The following is a 22266-nucleotide window of genomic DNA, read 5'->3' as shown; positions in this document are numbered from 1 at the left end:
CCCAGGACTGTCCCCAGCGGCGTCCCCCACCCACCAGAGCAGGGCAACTCTGGGTTCCGGCGTCCCGGGGGAGTCGGGGCGGGACGCGGGGCGGCCACCTCGGAGGAGGCCCATTCAGAGGGCGGCGGGGAGAGCTCGTCCGAGGAAAGAATCCGGGCTTGCTGGGCGGCCGCTGGCTGCGGCGGGCCGCCTGCCCAGTGAGTGCCTCCAGACGGCGGTGGCCCCGCCTCGCTCCACTGCGTGGTTCGCTTCCTTTTCATTTCTTTCCCCTTTTTTCCTTTTCCCTCCCTTTAATCTCTTGCAAACTCCAGGCTGAAACCCTGCTCAACTTTGTTTCAGCCCCAGGGCCAGTGCCACCCAAGGGACAAGCAGCATGGAGCGGGTGACCCCTGGGAAACAGACCCCCCCCCCCCAAACCAGCCCCGGGGGGTCTCCTGTCCAGGACCTGTGCCTCAAAGCCACTTTCCCTAAAGGCAGACCCTGCTCCCTGAATCTGATGGTCATGGAGGGAAGCCTCCGGGGTCCCCGGTCCCCTCTGCCCCACCCCTGCCTGGATCCACACCCAGTCCCTTCTGCCTGGATAGGGACACTGTCTCTCATCAGGTTCCAGTCACCAGCTCCAAGGCCCAGGGCAGCCTGGGGGACCTTCCATTGTCACTGTCCTGCTCAAACCCTGCAGGATTTCCTCCTGGCTGCAGTGGCTCTTGGCACATCTCTCACACCCCATTTACAGAGTCTTTTCCAACACTCGGCCTGTCTCACCTGGCTGGGAGCTTCGTCTACCCACAGGCAGGTCTAAACACATTATATCCTTCCCTTCCCTCTTCATTGCCCGTTATATCCTTCTTTTCCCTCTATCTGAAAGGCCAGCTCCCTCCACCGCAGCAAACTGGCAAACTCCTATATACTCTTCAAAGCCCATTCCAAATAACCCCACATTTTTATAAGACTTGGCACAATATCCCCCATTAGTCAGGTAAGTCCATGCTCCATCCCTCATGGCCTGAAATCTGTACCAAGTCCGCAGAGCAGAGCAGAGGGGTGTGTGGCCTTCAAGACCGAAGCTCCAGGCAGCAGATACGTGCTCACTAGGTTTATATCCACCAAGCGCAGCACAGAGTGTACCCTCACCCCGGCCTCTCCTGCCTTTCTGTAGTCAGACACAATCCCACTCATCTGTTAAATCATGGCACTGATGCCACATCCCCTAAAGTCTCCCCTGAAAGAGAAGGTCCCACGTCCCTCTGGGGAGACCCCTTTCTTGCCCATGGGCCAGCATCAGTGCTGCCTGCAACACACCACCACGGGGCACAAAGCACACGCGGCAGGCTTCCAGGACACGCTCCAACCACACTGTGCTGAGTTACACCTGCCTGGCCCCAGAGTGACCCTCTGACCCACACATCAACCTGGAGAAAGCTGACAGACATCTGCCTCTCGACAGGACAGACAGGCATGCCTGGGACCCTGGGGCCACCTGTCTGAGATACAGACCACGAAGGAACCAAGGACCCTCCGGGCCAGGGGTCGGCGCAGGGCACTTCCTCTGGGGTGTTTATGCGCCTGCTGGGCAGCAGCTCCTGTGCGGGATCTGAGGAAATGCCCACACACAGCCCAAGGCAGCCTCAGCTGGCAGATGGACAGGCCTTTCCGGTGGCCCAGAGCTTCCCGAACAGAGAGGAAGGCAGCCGTCTGGCAGCCAGGCCCAGGAAGGGCGGGCACGCCCCAGGGTGGTCCTGCCCGTGGTACCGGCGAAGCCTGGGGCAGCCAGGCTGGGTGGAGGGGAGGGCAGGACCCGCTTTCTGAAATGCTGCCTCTGTGCTGCTGCCTTCAACCCTTCCGTGACCAGGACACTCTTGTGGGGATCTACAGCCACTTAGAACCTTCCAGAAATCCACCCGCCCTTTGTCCTTCTCCCCTCCGCTCAGCTGGAGAAACAGGGACTAAACTGATTCCATGGTTGTGCTCCAAGCAGCAGCAATTTCGAGGAAGAGTCCCTTTCAGAAAACTCATCCCCTTGTACTGTGCTGCCTCCACCTAGCAACCAGGATCTGGGTCAGCAGGGGTGGGTACCCAAGGGTGCTCACACCTGGCAGGGCCCCCCACTCACTTGTGGAGTCACGGGTCAAGTGCAGGCAGTGTGTCCACGGTCACTGGCCACACCAACCCTCCCCTGCCCACGACGCACCGGCCACCTTGCTCCCTCCACTCCTGGAGCAACGCGTGTGCTCAGCTCCCTTTAAGCAGAAGGCGTCTCTCTCCTACTCACTCACTTATCTACTAACTTGCTAGAAAACCACAGACTTTTATCCAGAACCTTCTCTGTGTTAGGTGCCGGGATGCGATGAGGAGTGAACGTTAGGTCACTCGGTAGCCTGGACGCTAAGAGAGGGGGAAGGACACGATCTCAATCCGGGCTATTGCTGCCTACAAGGCAGACCCCCCACCGCCTGCCGGGAAGCACAGCCCAGGGCAGGTGACGGGCTGGAGGGCTGCCCCATGGAGGGCCTGGGACCCTGTCCACGCCGACAGGCACTCTGCACCGCTGTGGCCACCCAAGAGGTGACTGTGGGGGGGCTCAGCACCTGGGGTGAAGCACCGGGAGCGGGATAAAGGATGCCAACCCGACGGCTAAGGCGCCTGGAAAGGGCACCGGGAGGCGAGGAAGGTCCCCCGCCTTGCGCCTCCGAGGGACCTGACCCGTTGTTTTGGTTTTGGGTTTTTGGTTTTTTTTTTTTCAAATTTTTTGTCTTTTTAGGGCTGCACCCTCGGCATATGGAAGTTTCCAGGAGAGGGGTCGAATTGGAGTGACAGCTGCCAGCCTTCACCACAGCCGCACCAGATCCAAGCCAAATCCATGACCTACACCACAGCTCACAGCAATGCCAGACCTTTGACCCATGAAGTGAGGCCAGGGATCAAACCCACATCATCATGGATACTAGTCAGGTTCTTGACCTACTGAACCACAATAGCAATTACTTAGAAATGCTGTAATGACCAAGCACATTTGGGATTTTAAAACCGTAGTGCAAGGCAAATTTTTGGTACGTTATCACACACATCAGCTGAAATCTACCTTCATTTCTGAGAGACCACCCGAGACCACATATGATATAGCCTTTTTTTTGGCCATGCCCACAGCATGCAGAAGCTACCAGGCCAGGGATTTAGCTCAAGCCAAAGCAGTGACAATGCCAAATCTTTGCCCACTGTGCCACAAGAGAACTCCAAGCTATTAGTATTTTTGTTTAACAGATATCTTAAAAAGTGCCAGAACTGTGGAGGGCAGCTGTGGACGCCCATGTGCCTGTCAGCAAGCCCAGGGCCTGGTCCGAGGCCGCTGGCCTGTGGGGCCAGAATCACACAAGCAGCAAGACCCCCGTTGGCAGCACAAGGGAATAACTTCTATGTGCCGAGATTCGAGAACAGTCCATCAGAGGAGTTCCCATTGTGGCTCAATGGTAACGAACCCGAAGAGCATCCATGAGGATGCGGATTTGATCCCTGGCCTCACTCTGTGGGTTAAGGATGGGTGTAGGTCGCAGACATGACTCAGATCCCGAGTTGCTGTGGCTGTGGGCCGGCAGCTGCCGCTCCGATTCCACCCCTAGCTTGGGAACCTCCATATGCCACAGGGGAGGCCCTAAAAAGACAAAAACAAAAAAACAAAAAAAAACAAAAAAAAAAACGAGGGTCCATCGGACACATACATTGAAAAAGACAAAGTCTCCTCTAAACTCAAAGCAGGCAAACAAAAGATGGCATTCACCACGGTCAGGAAACCGTTGGCTCTCATGGGGACACGTCCCAGCCGGCCTGCAGGGTGGATGAGGTGTCGGCACAAGGATGCCAACATTTTGTATGTTTTGAGCTTCACTCCACTGAGAGCAGGGCTCTCGTCTCTGCAGACAGCTCACTGTGCAGTCACGAGCAAGCACGGCCGGCTGACCTCCACCAGCTCCACACCGTTGTTCACTTTGAAATAGATTTTGAGGCGGTCAGCTTTCCTGTTCTCATTTTCTAAATCTGGGGTGGCGGCAAGGGGAGCCATAATTTGCTAACCCATAGCCGTCATGCGGCGTCACATTCATCAGCAGGAGTCCCTGGCACAAATCGGCGTGCAAAGTACACACACGTGTGGCCAGGCGTGCTTGTTCCTACACGTACTTCCCCACATGTGTACCTACGTGTAAGAACACCATAGATACACACATAAAGTGCTTGCTCGCTGGGTTCTGCAAAATTCAAAGTGATCAGACATCTATACATGTCACACACACTCACATTCAGTCCCTGCTTTCACTCCTATTGTAAACATGCGCATTGGAAATTTACAAAATGTCAAACGAATCCTAAGCTGGGTACATGAAGGAAAGGGAGGCCTGAGAGAAGCATTTTACAATTTGCCAAGCTTTGAAGAAGGACAATTTTGTTAAAAAAAAAAAAAAAGAAGAAGAAAAAGAAAAAAAGATATAGTCCTGGAGCGTCCCTGCACCAAAGTGGATTAAGAACCCAACTGCAGTAGCTCGGATTCCTCACCCGGCCCAGTGGGTTAAAGGATCCGGCACTGCTGCAGCTGAGGCTTGGATTCTATCCCTGTCCCAGGAACTCCCACACGCCGAGAATGCAGCCTTGAAAATAAGAAATACACACATACGTAAATAAAGCATGGCTTCCAAGTCATCTCCGACTCCCTTTCTCTCTCCAACCCCCGACCCCCAAGACACTCCTGGATGCCTCTTCCTCCTTCTGGCAAAATTCACCCATTTTTGCCCTTTGAAGCCAACTCCAAGAGGTCCCAAGAGCACTAACCAAACCCCCCCGTGGCCTCAGGCCAGGCCTCCTCCTACCGGCTCAGCGCAGCTGGGGGTCAGGGCCTCTCCCTCGTGATGCGGTCCCCCCGTCACAGGTCTCCGGAAACACCGCTCCTTCTCCCCAGAACTAGCAGACGCAGGACGTACAAAAGCCTTTCTCTTTCAGTAAACAATCATTGAAGCCCGAAGTCCCCAAATGTTCCCTAAATCCCACCTGTAAAACCGTCACCTGGTGAGGATATTCTGGAACTACTTGTGGACGACGTTGTGGCCGTAGGACACGCCACTGAACTGTCCACTGCAAACTGCTTCCCTTGAGGTCCTGCGAGTTTTACCTCAATTAAAACAAATCTATCACGGGAGTTCCCGCGTTAGGGCTCAGCGGGTCACGGACTGAGGATGCAGGGTGCTGATCTGATCCCCGGCCTTGCTCAGTGTGTTAAGGATCCAGCATTGCCATGAGCTGTGGTGTAGGTACAGCCCGGCCAGGATCTGGTGTGGCTGTGGCTGTGGTGTAGACCGGCAGCTGCAGCTCTGATTCGACCCCTAGCCTGGGAACCTCCATATGCTGCGGGTGCAGCCTTAAAAAAAAAAAAAGAAAAAAAAATCTATTATGGTTTAAGTTAGAAGCTGAGCTATATCAGAAACATACATATATGTGTATACATACATATATATACATGTTTTTTTTTTCTTTTTGCCGCACCCAAGGCCAGGGATCAAACCCATGCCAGAGGAATGACTTGAGCCACAGCAGTGACAATATCGGATCCTTAACCCGCCGAGCCGTGAGGGAACTCCAGAAACATAAATGATTTTTTTTTTTTTTGGTCTTTTTGCCATTTCTTGGGCCACTCCCGCGGCACATGGAGGTTCCCAGGCTAGGGGTTGAATCGGAGCTGCAGCCACCAGCCTACGCCAGAGCCACAGCAATGCAGGATCCGAGCTGTGTCTGCAACCTACACCACAGCTCACGGCAACGCCGGATCGTTAACCCACTGAGCAAGGGCAGGGACCGAACCCGCAACCTCATGGTTCCTAGTCGGATTCGTTAATCACTGCGCCACGACGGGAACTCCCAGAAACATAAATGATTTTAATGAAACCTGTCCTCCTGGTTTTTCCCCATTTATTTTAAAAATATCATCGAGGCTACTTAGCCTTTAATATACTTCCGAGAGAGTAGTTTAAGTTGTAAACTTCCTAATTTTCTCTCTTTCTCAATCTTTGAGGATTGAGATTAAATGACTCCTTTGTTCAGACTCTGACCACGGGTTTTGTTTTCAGAAGCGCTTTCCTTGTGAGGTTCTAAAAGGTTCCACCCCAATTAGAATGTCGCATATGTGTGGGCGGGTCAGCAGGGCTCCCACACCAGCTGGGGGTCCTACAACTCGACCCAGTTCTCACACTCTCTACCGGGTAGCGTCAGACCCCACAGGCTAAGCACTCAGTCCCACAAGACTGACTTCCCTTCGGGTGACACTCACAAGTCCAGGCTGTCACCTGTGTCTCTGATGCACCGGCTATAGAGCAGAGGTCCCCATGACCCTCTCCTCAGGTGCCTTTAATTTGCTAGAGCGGCTCACAGAACCCAGGGAAACTTTTTACTCACTAGATCACCAGTTTTTTTTTTTGTTTTTAACCTTTTTAGGGCCCCACCTGTGGCATATGGAAGTTCCCAGGCTAGGGGTCGAATCGGAGCTGCAGCTGCCAGCCTACACCACAGCCACAGCAACCCAGGATCCAAGCTGCATCTGCGACCTACACTGTAGCTCAGGGCAACACCAGATCCTTAACCCACTGAGCGAGGCCAGGGATTGAACCCACGTCCTCATAGACACTAGTCAGGTACGTTACCACTCAGCCATGACGGGAACTCCAGATCACCGGGTTATTATGACAGAATATTACTCAGGAACAGCCAGAGGGAAGAGCTGTACAGGCCAGGGTGTGGGGCAGGGCGTGGAGCTTCCACGCCCTCTGCAGAAGCACCATTCTCCCGAATCTCCACGTATTCGCCGACCCGAGAGCCCCGAACCCTGTCCTTCTGGGCTTTTCTGGGGGCTTCATTAACCAATCCTTCATAGGCAGGATTGCTTAAGTCACTGGCCACTGCCCACTGATTCAACCTCCAGCCCATCTCCCCACCTGGAGGTCAGGGGGGTTCCAACCCTTTAATTACCTGGTTGGTTCCTATGGCCACCCTCCCCCGCCCTTTCCAAAAGTCACCTCACTAACACGACAAAAACCACCTTTAGGCTCTCCTCCCTAGAGAAATTACAAAGGTTCTAGAAACTCTGCTAGAAATGAGAAAGAAAACCAAATGGGTATTTCTTAATATGAATCATAATATCCCAGGCTTGCGCCAGCCTGAGGATGCTGTTCCCGCATCGGTGTGTTTCCCAGGGCACAATGCAGGCTGAGTCAGAGATGCGCTGAGCGCACAGACCATTCGTGGGGCAGCCACTCCAGGCCCCCCGCTTGAGGGTCCCAAGCAGGGAGGACCTGTGGGTCTCTCCTCCTGGAACTCATGGTACTGCCTCATCAGGACGTCCTACAGGAGCCTTGTCATGCATCCCCTTGCTGGTGCCAGCGTCCTCCAAGCTCCCACGACTGCCCTGCCACCTCCTGCTGCCTGTCCCCACTCCTTCAAGCCACCACCTCCTCTTTTAGTTACAACACCTGCCAGGAGAATTCAACAGCACGGGAACTCATGGATTAACTACTCAAGTAAATACTTAAATACCTCTCAGAGTTCCTGCAGTGGCACAGTGGGTTAAGAATCTGACTGCAGGAGTTCCCGTCGTGGCGCAGTGGTTAACGAATCTGACTAGGAACCATGAGGTTGTGGGTTCGATCCCCAGCCTTGCTCAGCAGGTTAAGGATCCGGTGTTGCCGTGAGCTGTGGTGTAGGTTGCAGACGCGGCTCAGATCCTGCGTTTCTGTGGCTCTGGCGTAGGCTGGCAGCTATAGCTCCGATTGGACCCCTAGCCTGGGAACCTCCATATGCCGCAGGAACAGCCCAAGAAATGGCAAAAAGACAAAAAAAAAAATCTGACTGCAGCAGCTTGGGTTGCTGCAGAGGTGCGGGTTTGATCCCTCACCCCAGAACTTCCATATGCCTCGGGTATAGACAAAGAAATAAAAAACGAGAATAAATAAATAAATAAACATTCCTCATTTTTCTGGTGAAGAAATTGCTGTAATTTAAGAAAAGCCCTGGGCACAGGCCTGGGCAACGGGAGCCCACACCGGGGGAGGGCAGGCTACCCTGGGCTCGGATCCTCCCATCACTAATAACCTAGAGGACACCTACCCTTGTTTACTGCAGGGGTGAAGGGTGAGTGGGAGGTGTCTGTCACAGGGGATCCCTGGCACTGAAGTCTAGGGGCTTACGCTAAGCGCCACAGGACCTGGAAGGACAGAGAATGGACGTGTACTCCCCAAGGGGGGGGGCAAGAGCTGCCGGCGGAGGGGATAACACAGAGCTATCCGAGACCAACTCTGCCTCCTTGGCCAAACCTGAGACAGGGCCCCAGGAGCATCTTCTCCACAAGTCTCAACCTTGGCTTTCCACATCTGTCCTAGGCGGATCCAACCTAGGATTCTGCGAGGTTGGACCCTCTGCCTGCTCTGATCAAGCTCTTCACCCCCACTCTCGGGATGGCTAAGACCTCGCCTGGCTTCAGCAAGATCCCCTTAGGACAGTTTGGCAAGAATCTCCCTCCTCTGGATATTCCTCTGAGTAACTTTTAATTCCCCGCCCCGTCACTGCTCTTTGGCTGTCTTTGCTGCATAGGAGTGGAGCTCAGCTCTTTCTCCTGCTGCACTAGCACCAAATAAAATCTGTCTCTACCATCTTCATCTGGTGTCCTACTCTGTTTCTCCCTGGCACTTGTCTGCCGGTGGTCTGAGAAATAACCTGACACATCTGGGTTCGTGATGACGAGGCCAATACCAAGCTCAAGACGATACAAGTTCAGTTGGATGTAATGAGCCACACCGAGGAATTTTACGCAGCGGTGTACTAACTGCATGCTAACTGGAAGAAGACAGAAGACAGCTGCGATCACAACGTTACCAGCAAAAAAATCAGGAACAGTCAAGCCCCAAATCCACTCTACCAAGGTCAGTTGGTTGCACAACCTCCATCTCCCAGAAATCCACCTACCTCTTCCCAGCGTTTCTGAAACTATTTTTTGGCCAGAGCTATTCCCCCGACACCTACACTGACTGCTGCTCTACACAGGGAAGCCAGGTCAACGTATGAAAATGGAAATCTGAGCCGGGCCTCCCTGTCTCAAGCCTTGTTAATGACCTTGCATTGCCTGGGGATGTCACACCACCACCTGCGGTTACAGAGAACAGCTATGGCTGGGCCTCAGCTCACCCCTCCACCACCCTGTAGACCCCTCGTCTCCAGCCTGTCCTGGGCCACATGGCCAGCACCTACTAATTCTCCACCTCAAATGTGCCCCTCCATTCACCAAGTTCACTCCTACTTAACCCTACTTATCTTCAACCACCAGACCTCCTCACCACGTAAACAACCAATGCCAACTGGCAGAGTGCCACTGTCCTGTCCCGAGGTTTCCCCCGCCAGGGGATCACCAGGTCCATCCCTGCTCCACCGGCTGCACTTCCGGGAGGGCAGGGCTGGGTCCCTGGGCTCGCACCCGCCTAGCAGAGCGCCGCAGAACAGATGAGTTCAACAGACAGATGCAGACCACGCCGAGAGGTCTGCTCCCTGTCAAGTGTTCCTTTCTTTTGTACTTTACCTTTTCATGAGAGAAAATTCCAAACACACACAAAGCAGGCAGAACTGTCCGATGAACCTCCTTGTGGACTTCACCAGCTTCAGCTACTGTCCACTCACAGCCAGTAAACAGTTTCAACCACACCCATGCCACTTCCCCCAAGGGGGTTTAAATGCAACTTTTAATGTTGAGGTCATGGTAGATCTACGTGCAGCTGGAAGGAATTACACAGAGACCCCCTGTACTCTTTTTCCAGTTTCCCTCAACCGTAGCACTTTACAGAACTAGACCGGGATGGTGACAGTGATACACTTAAGGTACAGAGAGCATTTCCAACCCACGAGGACCCCTCACGTGGCCCTTTACAGCCACCTGCACCGCCCCTCCACCTTGCCCTGCTCCTAACTCCGAGAAAACACTCATCCCCTCTCCATGTCCACAATTTTGCCACGTAAAGGATATTATGCAAATGAACCATACACCATGCGAACTCTGGGGAATGGCTTTGCTCTGGACGGTCGCTCAGGTTGCTGCCCTTCTGTTACATCAATGTTCCATCCCCTTCACTGCTGAGCTGTGGTCCACGGCGTGCCTGGACCCCGATCTCTTTATTCACCTGCTGAAGGTGACCCACTTTGTTTTGAGTTTGGGGCTATATTAAGAATAAAGCTGCCACAAACATCTGTGTACATGTTTTTGTGTGAGTGTAAGTCTGTGTCTTTGGAATAAAAACCCAGGCACGCAATCGCTGGGTCATGTGGTGGTAGCATGTTCCGTTTTTTTAAGAAACTGCCAAACTCCTTCCCAGAAAGGCAGCACCACTGTACACTCCCCCCAGCCGTCAAGGAGAGTTTCAGTTTCTCCACATCCTCACCAGCATGTGGCATTGTCACCCTTTTTATTTTTAACCTCTCTGATAGGGGTGTAGTCACCTCTCACTATGGTTTTAACCCAAATCTCGCTGACGGCCAGTGATGCTGATCATCCCCCAGGAGGGATCTGCCACCAACACAGGGTCTTCAGTGAAATGTCTCTTCGGGTGTTTTGCCCATTTTCTAACTGAATTGTCTGTTTCTTTACAGCTGAGTAGTTAAGAGTGCAAATATTTTCTCCCAGTCTCTAGCGCGTCTTTTTGGTTTTTTTAAACTTAGCAATTTTTTCTTTAACGGATTGTGTTCTGGGTGCTAATCTAAGAACCCGTGCCTCCTCTGGACCCCAAAGATGTTCTCTTTTTTTGGTAAGAGTTTTACGTTTTACAGTAAGGTTTGTGATCCACCAGAAGCTAATTTCTACAGGAGATGTGAAACATCAGCTTGCCTGTGGATGCCCACTTGCGGCAGCACCACTGGCGGAAAGGCTATCTTTCCTTCACTGACTGCTTTTGTTACCTTTCTATTTTATCTTTTATTTTTGTGTCTCTTTAGGGCCACACGTGCAGCATATGGAGGTTCCCAAGTTAGGGGTCGAGTTGGAGCTGCAGCTGCCCGCCTACACCACAGCCACAGCCATGTGGGATCCAAGCGGTGTCTGCAACCTACACCACAGCTCACGGCAACGCCGGAGCCTTAACCCACTGAGCGAGGCCAGGGATTGAATCTACATCCTCATGGATGATAGTCAGGTTCATTGCCACTGAGCCACAGTGAGAACTCCCTCAATACATTTTTTAATTTCCCATAAAATTTCCTCTTGGACTCATGGATTTGCAAGTTGGTTGTTTCATTTCCAGGTGTTTGGAGATGTTTCTGTTACCTTCGTGTTACTGATTTTTCCAGTTTGACTCCATATGGTTGGAGAATACACTCTACCTGGGTGTCGATTCTTTTTCATCCACTGAGGACTGTTAATGGCCCAGAAAGTGGTCCTCGCAGGTCGCCAGTCCTGAGGACCATGGCCAGGCTGCCATCTTTCCTCCACCTGTCAATCTTCTCACGTTTGTTTTATATTTGCTGGCAGGGTACTCAGCTGGACTTAGCAGGAGAAATAAGGAAAAGTATGTCTACGCTATCTTCTAGGAAGCCAAAGCCACTTTTCCTGCATAATTTAAAGTCAAGACCTTCATTTTCATACAGGCAGGTATCCAGTTCTTACACACATGTAGGTACCCAGTTCTAAGTGATACAGAACCAGGCAGTACGTTAGCTGCCTCGAAGATGCTACAATTCGAAACGACACAGCGGTCACAGAGGTGTTCTTGCCTACATCTGTAAGTGAGGAAATAGGCAGAGCATGCCAAGTACACACGTCACACTTACTCCTTGATTAGCCTTAAACCCAGGACCGCTGAGACTTTCCGTGTGCCTTTTCAGTACTGTCATCACACCACCACCGGTTTACACGAGGAACGGGAAAAAGCAGCCCTGTCCAATCTGACAATATCTGAAAAGGCTGGGTCCAGTGTTCTAGCTTCTTTCAGCTTCAAGTAATGCTACAAGGAGCTGAGAAGTACTGATGCACGGCTACTGAGCGCACCACGACCCCCCCGCTCCCCCCGCCCCCGCCCCGGGCCCCGCAAGGCTCGACAGTGCTGAGTGAACAGAGGCACTGCCTGCAGGAAGCCAGGCAGAGATTCAGCAGTGTTGCACAGCCCCCGAAGGCCGCACAGCCCCGTGCCTGCACCTTCCCCGGCCAGAGCCATCCTGGCCTTTGAGGTTTCTGAGAAGTGATGCACGTGGAAACGCTTCTGCACCAACCAGAGCACGCCCCGAGCAGAGGGAAGGAGGTGCGTTTCTTACCGTGAGCTCCTTTGTACAGACTGCTGGCGCTGCCCATCTGGGGCCCGGATGGGCTGAACGGAGGATAACGCGGGCTTGTAGTCACTGGGCAAGAAAGCAGAGTGAGGAGCTGTTTCGGTCCCCGCCACCCCAACCCTGCCTCCCAAGTAGGACTGCACACAGAGAGCCCTGCTTCGTTCTTACCATACGGTGTTTCGGGAGACACAGGGAACGCGGGTGTGGGAGAGACGGACTCACTGCCACTGCTGGTGGGAGAGAAGATCCTGCCGTCGACCGCATCCAGGTCTGGGGGATACGCGGTGATCACCGTCTGAAATCGGCATGGGTGGGGGTGAGGGGAAGGCCACCTCCGCACAGTGGGGGATCCCCGGAACCAGCCCTCATCTGAGAGTGGGGACAGGAGGCAGCCACGGAGAACTGGAAGGCGCTTCGGTGACAGTAAAGGCGGAGGGAAGGGAAGTGTCGTGTGGTCCACTGGTCACCACATTACACAGCTCGTGGGCAGAGCTGGCAGAGCGTTTGTGCAGCAGAGGGAACGTGAGCATTCAGTGAAGGGCAGCGGAAGCATCTTCACCTGCAGCGTGTTCACGGCTACGTAAAAGCCACCATGAAATTAAACACACAGGTGTAGAAAAAAAAAGGCTGGAAGGACCTATCCCAGACATCGACACGGGCTCTGCGTGCGTGAAGACTGCAAGTGACTTTCCTTTCTCGTCTGTCCTGGGTTCCAACTTTTCCGCCTTGAGAGTAGATTGGAAAGCGTTCATGGTTTGGGGGTTTGCCAAGCTGGCTTACTTCATTTCGGATTAAAAGCGTAATTAAACGCCTCCCAGAAGATGCTCCATTGGTCTCCCCGGGGTTACACATCCACGCTGACCCGGTTATCTTCCTGCATCCCTCCCAGGGGCTCCGAGCCCTTGGCGGTGACCTTGAGGAAGTGTGTGTTTGCCCTTTGCTGCTGCCGTCCACCCACGGGGCTCTGCAACCCCCATCCTCAGAACCCACCTATCCCCCTTCTCAGGTCAGAGCACGGAGGCTCACGTGGCCCGAGTGAGAGAGGTGTACACCCACCCAGCGCCCTCGGGAGCCGGGGGGTTCCAGCCAGGCCGGCTGATTGCACCCCAGCCTCCAACCATACCACCTGCCTTCGGGGAGGCTGGGGTGGGGACAGGCTCAGGCCAGGCTATGGGTGGCAGTGCGCATACCTCCTTGGCGTTGGCTGGAGAGAGAAAAGGCGCCAGGCTTGGAGGCTGCTCCCCGCCGGTGGGTTTTCCCCAGCTGCACTTGGAGAAGGCCGGCTGCCCCCCAGCATCGTTGTCATACTGCCCAAGGCTCAGCTTCCGGAATCTTCCGCCCAGCGGCTCGTCACCTGTTAGGAGAGTCACAAGGGCTGCAGGCGCTTTCAACTCAGAGGAGAGTCCAGACCCTCAGTTAAAACCTCACAGGAGTTCCCGGTGTGGCTCAACGGAAACAATCCGACTCGTACCCGTGAGGATGCAGGTGCAATCCCAGGCTTTGCTCAGTGGGTTGGGGATCCCGTGTTGCCGTGAGCTGTGGTGTAGGTTGCAGATGCAGCTCCGATTGGACCCCTAGCCTGGGAACTTCCATGTGCCGTGGGTGCAGCTCTAAAAAGAAAAAACAAAACCAGAAACCCTGGAGTTCCCGTCGTGGCGCAGTGGTTAACGAATCCGACTAGGAACCATAAGGTTGCGGGTTCGGTCCCTGCCCTTGTTCAGTGGGTTAACGATCCGGCGTTGCTGTGAGCTGTGGTGTAGGTTGCAGACGCGTCTCAGATCCCGCGTTGCGGTGGCTCTGGCGTAGGCCGGTGGCTACAGCTCCGATTCAACCCCTAGCCTGGGAACCTCCATATGCCGTGGGAGCGGCCCAAGAAATAGCAACAACAACAACAACAACAACAATTACAACAACAAAAAGACAAAAAACAAAAAAAAATCCCAAAAAACCCCAAACCCAAAAAATAAACAAACAAACAAACCTGACTCTAGAACCTCTCAGAGGCACTCTATTTTATTCTTTCGAGTTCAAGAACATTTTCATCACCCAAGAGGAAACCCCAGCACCCACTAAGCTGTCTCTCCCCATCCCCAACCCCCGGCCCCCGGCAACACCACCCTGCTTTCCGTCTCTATGGATTTGCCTGTTCTGGACACTTCATGTGCACAGACTCACGCAGTCCCAGGCCATTGGCGTGTGGCTTCCTTCACGCAGCCCGGCCCTTTCCCGGTACTGTGGGAACTGACCCGTGTCCACCTCCAGCACTTGTGTCTGGTGGAGCTGAGGGTGGGATCAGGATTCCCTGGGCCTAGAACACTGCCTGGCGCACAGCAGGTGCTCAGGAAGCACGAGGCGCAGAGAAGGGCCAGGACCCCGGATCAAGCCTTCCTCCCCCTGGGTGAGTGAGCAAGAAAGATTCTTGCTGGTCGCTAACGTCAAAGAGCCCAGGGCGGCCCCGATGGCCGCAGGCACTGGGGCTCCACCGTCTGAGGCCTCTGCACACACAAGCCATCTCCCCTTCTCGAAGCAGCTGTGGTCATCTTTGGGGTCAGAGTGCTTGCATTTTGTTTAATGACCAGAAGGAGGTAACAACCACTTAGACCAGAGACACAGAAATCTTTTCTTTCCTTTTCTTTCTTTTTTTTTTTTTTTTTTTTGTCTTTTTAGAGCTGCACTCAAGGCATAAGGGGGTTCCCAGGCTAGGGGTGGAATCAGAGCTATAGCCACTGGCCTACATCACAGCCACAGCAACACCAGATCCAAACCTCATCTGTGACCTACACCACAGCCCACAGCACAGCGACGCCGGATCCTTAACCTACTGAGCAGGGCCAGGGATTGAACCTGCGTCCTCATGGTTCATTGCTGTTGAGCACCGACGGGCACTCCCAGAAACCTTCTTTTCTTGAGTCACAAACGGGCGTATATATCCATTTGCCTACTCAGTCACTTTCTATACCTGTCGTCGGCATTTTAAGAAAAACTTCATCCCCTCTTTTTTTCCACGGTGAATCACTATTTGCTTACTTGCTCGAGCCCAGGAGATCTGTGTAGTACCGGAATTGTTAACCTGTACAGTATTATTATTTTTTTTTGGCCCCCCTGCAGCATATGGAGCTCCCAGGCCAGGGATGAGATCCCAGCCACAGTTTCAACCTAGGCCACAGCTGCTGCAATGCCGGATCCTTAACCCACTCTGCCAGGCCGGGGATAGAACCTGCATTCCCAGCGTCCCCCAGACGCCATCAACCCCATTGCGCCCCCGTGGGAACTCCAACTGTACACTTCTATTTCCAAGGGTCAAAGACACTGTATTTCATTGTTGGTCGACACAGGTTGCTCAGGGGAGCCTCGGGGGCTGCTGCACAAGGACATGCAACCCAGGGGTGTCCTCAGACTCATGCAAGGAAGCAGCCCTGAAAACCAGCAGCTCCTGAGAACCAGCCCCCTTCTTCTGGAACTGGCTTCTGGGCAGGACCGAGCAGCAGGACAGCACCCATGGTGGCTGGGGGCAAGGACCGGGCGGGGTGTGCCCTACAGCCACTGGGCACACAGGGAGCTTGTGTGCCAGAGCTGTGTGCGCCTGCCCAGGTCAGGGCCAGATAGCTCTGAAGGGCTCCACCTGCAGAGGCTCGGGGCCAACAAGGGCTCTGGGCGTGACAGCTTGAGTCTTCACCATGAGAGATTCTGGAGTTTGAGGAGAATGCTTAATTCAAGCACCAACAATCAACATTCATGGTCCCAACCAACTCAGACTTAAGGGGGGTGGCAGAGTGATCCGGGGAATCTCACGGCTGGTGGTTTGGGAAACCTGCTACAGGCGTTAAGGATGGCAATCTTTCTTTCTTTCTTTCTTTTTTTCTTTTTGTCTCTTGTCTTTTTAGGGCTGCACCCACGGCACATGGAGGTTCCCAGGCTAGGGGTGTAATCAGCTATAGCCGCCGGCCTACACCATAGCCACAGCAACGCCAGATCTGAGCCACGTCTGCGACTTACACCACCGCTCACGGCAACGCCAGATCCTTAACCCACTGAGCGACCCCAGGGATCAAACCCACAACGCCATGGTTCCTGGTTGGATGTGTTTCTGCTGCACCACAGCGGGAACTCCAGGATGGTAATGTTTCTATCGATGACACCCTCTGAAAGTTCAGACACGGTAAGGATTCCCCTGCAGTTCAGATTTAAGCTCCGCAATCCCTACAACCGTGAGGCTCACAATGACACCGCATTTAAAGGGGGGTTTACATCACCAGCGCCTGCGGCCCACACGGAACCATCCTGCTCCAAGTGAGCCCATGGCTCGGGTCACGCTGTCACGCAAGCGCCCCACCCTCTGCAGGCACATTCAGAAGCTGTGTGTAATTCAGAAGCTGCCCCTTGACGGGAAGCTACATCAACAGCAGGGACACTCGGCGGCTCTGTTCCTTGCGGAGCAGGACTCCTTTGAGGGCCCCACCTCCCAGCCCTCCAGCTTCCCAAGGGTCCCTTCCTGGACAGAGGCCAGCCTGGCACCGCTCTTTGTGTCATGCAGGAGGATATGTGCTCAGAGCCATATGGCCGGTGACCCAGCGAGCGAGCTATAAACTCGACCTCCACGTGGCCACCCCTCCCAGAACCCATCCACCCGCACGTCCCTGCACAAGCCTGGCTCCCAGAGGGTCGGTCCGGGAGCAGCAGTTCCTTTATAGGATGCTGCTGGCCGGTCCGCTCTGCGAACCTGCTCTTCCCACCAGCACGTGGCACTCTGACATGGTCTGCAGTGGCCACACGACCAGACAACTTAGGCCCCTCACAGGGTCAGAGCCCTGCTGGGAGAAGGGCCGGGCAGTGGATACAAATTTACACTGGCCACCACGAGAAAAAAATGAGGTGGTGCGGGGAAGTTGGGGGTGCTACGGACAGAGCAGGAGAGCCAGTCTTTTAAAAAGCCAGAAACCCTTTGGCTGCTCTGCACCTGAACACTCCGAACTCCCGACCATGCAAACTAACAGCGCACAGGAGCGCGGTTGCAGGTGACTCAGAGCACACTTGTGTTTTCCTTGCATGGCCCCATGGCAGACGCAGACTTGTCTGGGGGACTGTAGGACCCTATTTAAAGACGAACCTCTGCACCGTCCAGGTGGGGCCACAGCACCCACTCCACCTGCTGAAATAAAGCTTGGACCCTCGGGGAGGGGGTGGCACAGGGAGTCACTGCCCAGACCCCAGGCACGTGGCTCCCAGCTGGCCTCCCAGCAGGTGCACTTCTCCTGCCTCACAGCAGTGGGTCAGCCTCCAGGTGATGGGGACCCAGGCCCAGGCCGAAGCACAAACAGGAAATAGTGATTCTTAGCATTCTCATGGTGGCTCAGTGGTAACAAACCCAACTAGTATCCATGAGGACACGGGTTCGATCCCTGGCCTCGCTCAGTGGGTTAAGGATCTGGCGTTGCCATGAGCTGCCGTGTAGGTCGCATATGTGCCTCGGATTCAGGGTGACTGTGGCTGTGGTGGAGGCCTCAGCTGTCGCTCTGATTCTACCCCTAGCCTGGGAACTTCCATAATGCCGTGGGTGTGGCTGTAAAAATATATAAAAATAAAAATAAAAAGTAAAATAGGAGTTCCCATCGTGGCTCAGTGGTTAACGAATCCGACTAGGAACCATTAGGTTGCGCGTTCGATCCCTGGCCTTGCTCAGTGGTTGAGGATCCGTCACTGCCATAAGCTGTGGTGTAGGTTGCAGACTCGGCTCAGATCCCGAGTTGCTGTGGCTCTGGCGTAGGCCAGTGGCTCCAGCTCCGATTAGACCCCTAGCCTGGGAATCTCCATATGCTGCAAGAACAGCCCTGGAAAAGGCAAAAAGACAAAAATAAAATAAAATAAAATAATCCTGACCCCCCACCCCCACCCAGCCACAACCCAGGCCAACTCAGTCTACCTTCTGGAGGCAGGAACTGCATACGGGCACTTTGGGCCCCCGCACTTTGTCCAGTTTCCAGGGAGCACCGAGCAGCAGTGACGGACTCCCGATCTGGACAGGAGGTGGGGACCCACGACCTTTTAGAACATGGCCTGCATCTTCTATCTGGGTCGCTGCAAGGGAAAGCACCCTTAGGCTCTTTATTTATCTTTATACGATCACATAAGAACGAAGCCTGCGTCATACAGGCCTGCGCAGTGGGTTCTGGAAACTCCCCTGCATTCCTAGGAGCAAGAGCCATCGCCAAAGATTCACTTGGGTAAGTTGTGTCCAGAGCTGGTTGGAGGCCTCCCGATTCCAGCGCATTCAAATGACCACGTGCATCCTCTACACGAAGAGTGGAAAAGGGGAAAAGACGGAATGACAACGAGCAGCCCAAACACTCTTCCCAGCTTAAATGTTCCCAGGATGATGTAAGAAGCTCCCCCCACCGCAACCCCCCTGAACTGAAATGTGGATTGATTCACCGGCATGGTATATTCTTGAAGAGCAGGGTGACACTGTTAGAAATTCCTAGTCTGGGAGTTCCCGTCGTGGCTCAGCAGTTAACAAATCTGGCTAACTAGCAACCATGAGGACGCAGGTTCGATCCCTGGCCTCACTCAGTGGGTTAAGGATCCGGCGTTGCTATGAGCTGGGGCGTAGGTCACAGATGCAGCTTGGATCTGGTGTTGCTGTGGCTCTGGCGTAGGCCGGCAGCTACAGCTCCGACTGGACCCCTGGCCTGGGAACCTCCATATGCTGCAGGTGCGGCCCCAAAAAGACAAAAAAAAAAGAAAGAAAAAAAGAAAGAAAGAAAGAAAGAAAGAAAGAAAGAAAGAAAGAAAGAAAGAAAGAAAGAAAGAAAGAAAGAAAGAAAGAAAGAAAGAAAGAAAGAAAGGAAGAAGGAAAGAAAGAAAGAAAGAAATTCCTAGTCTGTAGGTAGAGTGATGAAGATGCTGGCGGGAGCAGCCTCCGCCTCTGGGGCGCCCTCTCTCAGCCTTAAACTACAACACGGGTGTGCCTGCAGAGCCATAGGCTGAGGAAAAAGAGGCTCCACTCCCACGTACGGGAAACGCCCAGAAGAGGCAAATCCCTAGAGAGAGAAAGCAGATTAGGGGCTGCCGGGGCCTCAGGGGAGTGGAACAGGGTGACTGCCAGTGGGCACAGGTTTCCTTTTGAAATGACAACAAATCAGGTAGCGGTGATGGTGGCATAACATTGGGAAGGTATTTAATGCCATTTAATTGCGTACTTCGAAATGGTTAAAATAGTAAATTTTACTTAAGGTGCATTTTCTGACAATAAAAAAGATCGAGGTGGGAGGCTGTGATTTTTATTCCCTAGGGTGACCTGCCCAAGGGTTTTCATCTGGAGATGCACATTATTCTATCGTGAATTGCTTAATCGCTTTCTTTCTATGGCTGCACCCGCAGCGTATGGAAATTTCCTGGGCCAGGGGTCGAATTGGAGCTGCAGCTGCCAGCCTACACCGCAGTTGCACCAAGCCACATCTTCGACCTACACTGCAGCCTGCGACACCAGATCCTTAACCCACTGAGCGAGGCCAGGGATCGAACCCACATGCTCATGTACACTATGTCAGGTCCCTGACCCACTGAGCCACAGTGGGAACTCCAACTGCTTTCTCTTCATGTATCCTTTACTGTGAGTGCTAGGGTATTATGGAGATCTTCTAAAATACGCGTTTAGGTAGCTTACGTCAGCTATGACTTCGATTTCAGGATACTGAAGATGGTATCAGAAAATAGCTATTTTGCAAACAGGACCGTGGGCCTGAGAGGGAGGAGAAGCACTGCTGCGGGCCAGCCCAGGCGGCCCAGAGCAGGCCGGAGAGGCCTCCAGGGCCAGATGGCACCTCCCGCGTCCGCACCCCCTAGGCCTTTCAGGGACGTCCAGAGAGACACCAAACCGGCCAGTCTGTGAAATGAGGGTCGCTGGAGCACAAGGAAGTGGTTCACCAACTCTCAGATTTAAAACGCGCTTTGATGCCACAAAAGTGAGTAGTCGCAACAACAGCTTCCAGCGGTGACCTTGTATTTCTCATCTTGCAGCCTCTTCCAGATTCGATGGGCACGGAGCCGCCTGCGGCGCAGCAAGCTGCCTCTGCCACTAAATGTGCACGTGTGGGGGCGGGGGTCCAGTCCACCACTCTTCACTGTCCTAAAACGTCCGTGTCAGGGGGCAAGAGGGGGGCATGGCCAGCCCTGACCTCTGGGCAGGAAACTCACTTTACTTTTTTATGATTTTTAGTAGCAAGCAGCTACTCTTTAGATCTTTCTTTTTTTTGGCCACGCTCACCACATGTGGACATTCCCAGGCCACCAGGGATAGAACAGGCGCCACAGCAACAACCTGAGCCACAGCAGTGACCTGCCAGATCCTTAGCCCGTAGTGCCACTAGGGCGCTCCCGGCACCTCGTTTCTGACCTCTCATGCATGTGAATACCCCACCGCCCGTGCACCTCCAGTGACTGGAGCTCCCTGGGGGAAAAGTCCACCTTTGCCTGTGGCAGCACATGGAGAGCAGAGTCCTTCGTGGCAACGTTACCAGGGGCCCTGGGCCCAGGCTCACGGGCCCTCACCCCACCATCTCCTTTATCCTGGGTCCCTCCTGGGCCTGGGCAGGAGGAAGTCCCCCCGCCCCCCGTAACTGTTAGCTCCTCCTGCTCCCCAGGAGCTGGCGACTGGGGGATGGGGGTCGGGAATGACGTCAGAGCAAGGGACACACACAGTTCAAGTTATCCCGGGAGAGGGGGACCCTCTGGGCACACAGGGCAGGGACAGCGGCCAAGAAGCACCTCAGAGAATGCGACCCCGAGCTGACCCCTGACCACCCAGAGCGTCCCTGACCCCTAGAGGCCACGGAATGAGAGGCCAGGCCTCCTGGGCTCCTGTGTGTCCTGAGGGCCTGGGAGTCGGACTGGACAGCACTGAACACAGCCTAAAACCACACACTCTGGGCTCGGGTTCAAAACAACATCCAGCGTTGTCATGGTGACACAGATGGGATCCTGCACGCCGCCGCAGACCCAAGGATGCTCACACCTGGCTCAGTGGGGACAGGCCTGGTTGGGCAGCTGAGAGGAATGGGGGTTTCCGTGGACGGTGAGACAGCAGGTGCGACGTTCGCGTTGCATTAGCTGGGTTCGAAGGAGGCAGCCGCCCCTCCCAAGCACTGTGTGATTGGGACCCGGGGCTCGGGAGGAAGGAGGCGGGAGAGAGGGACGTGGTGGGGGTGGGGGGCGGCCAGGCAGACATCGGCACAGGAGCCCAGGACTTGACAAACTCCAAGGGTGCAGCTACGCAGGTACAAAGCAGATCAATTAAGAACTTATTTAGGCTTTAAACGTTAATTCCTTTTTTTGTAGTGTTAAAAATACAGCATTACATTCACATTCTTGGCCATTTATAAGTGCGCAGTTTAGTGATATTAAGCATATAATCAGATGGTTCTGCCACCGATCTCCGTAACTTTTTCATCTTAAAATACTGGATAGAACTTGTCTCTTAACCGAAGCGGTCTGGACACATTGCCTTAAGCTCTACTCCGCGCTAGAGCTTTTGAAACCACACGAATGAACCCACACCCAGACGGCACTAGATTTGTGGGCATAACAGCCACCATCTAAAGAAAGGCCACCCGCACTGTTTGAAACCCACCGAAAGAGAACCAAGCTGTAGCTCCAAGGACCTGGCACGTCACGCTATTATCCTTCACCCTCTTGTTACCGAGCTCGCCCGCGGCCCCCAAGGAGGGGCCTGTCAAGGACACTGAGCTGCCAGTGATGCCTGCTCTGCCACGGCTCCTGCAGGGCCACCAGGTCCGCCTGCCCCCTGGACATAGAAGCATCCCCCCTCCCCGTCTGCAAAGGGTCATTTTTGTCTTGGAAGGGCCATGAGGAGAGGCCCGAGGGTGGAGAGAAGAGACCCGAGCCCTCGCTCTTTGCTCAATGCGTCCCCAGACCACACGATCCGCG

The 22266-nt window shown here is 54.0% G+C and overlaps 1 protein-coding gene across 8 annotated transcripts in view; it reads right to left on the bottom strand.

The window, feature by feature from the left end:
* TNS3 (tensin 3) overlaps positions 1–22266 on the bottom strand; it is a 229719-nt gene that overhangs the window by 41842 nt on the left and 165611 nt on the right. For all 8 annotated transcript variants that reach the window (XM_047763136.1, XM_047763141.1, XM_047763140.1 and 5 more), the window contains 3 exons: positions 13515–13678; positions 12493–12619; positions 12310–12393 (listed from right to left, as the gene is read on the bottom strand). In XM_047763136.1, coding sequence (XP_047619092.1) covers positions 12310–12393; positions 12493–12619; positions 13515–13678 — 375 coding nt within the window. The remainder of the gene's footprint in view (positions 1–12309; positions 12394–12492; positions 12620–13514; positions 13679–22266) is intronic.

The sequence above is a fragment of the Phacochoerus africanus genome, chromosome 16, assembly GCF_016906955.1.
Source record: "Phacochoerus africanus isolate WHEZ1 chromosome 16, ROS_Pafr_v1, whole genome shotgun sequence".
NCBI classification, from domain to species: domain Eukaryota; kingdom Metazoa; phylum Chordata; class Mammalia; order Artiodactyla; family Suidae; genus Phacochoerus; species Phacochoerus africanus.
Note: the sequence above shows the minus strand (reverse complement) of the source record. Positions and strands in the feature narration are given on the sequence as shown.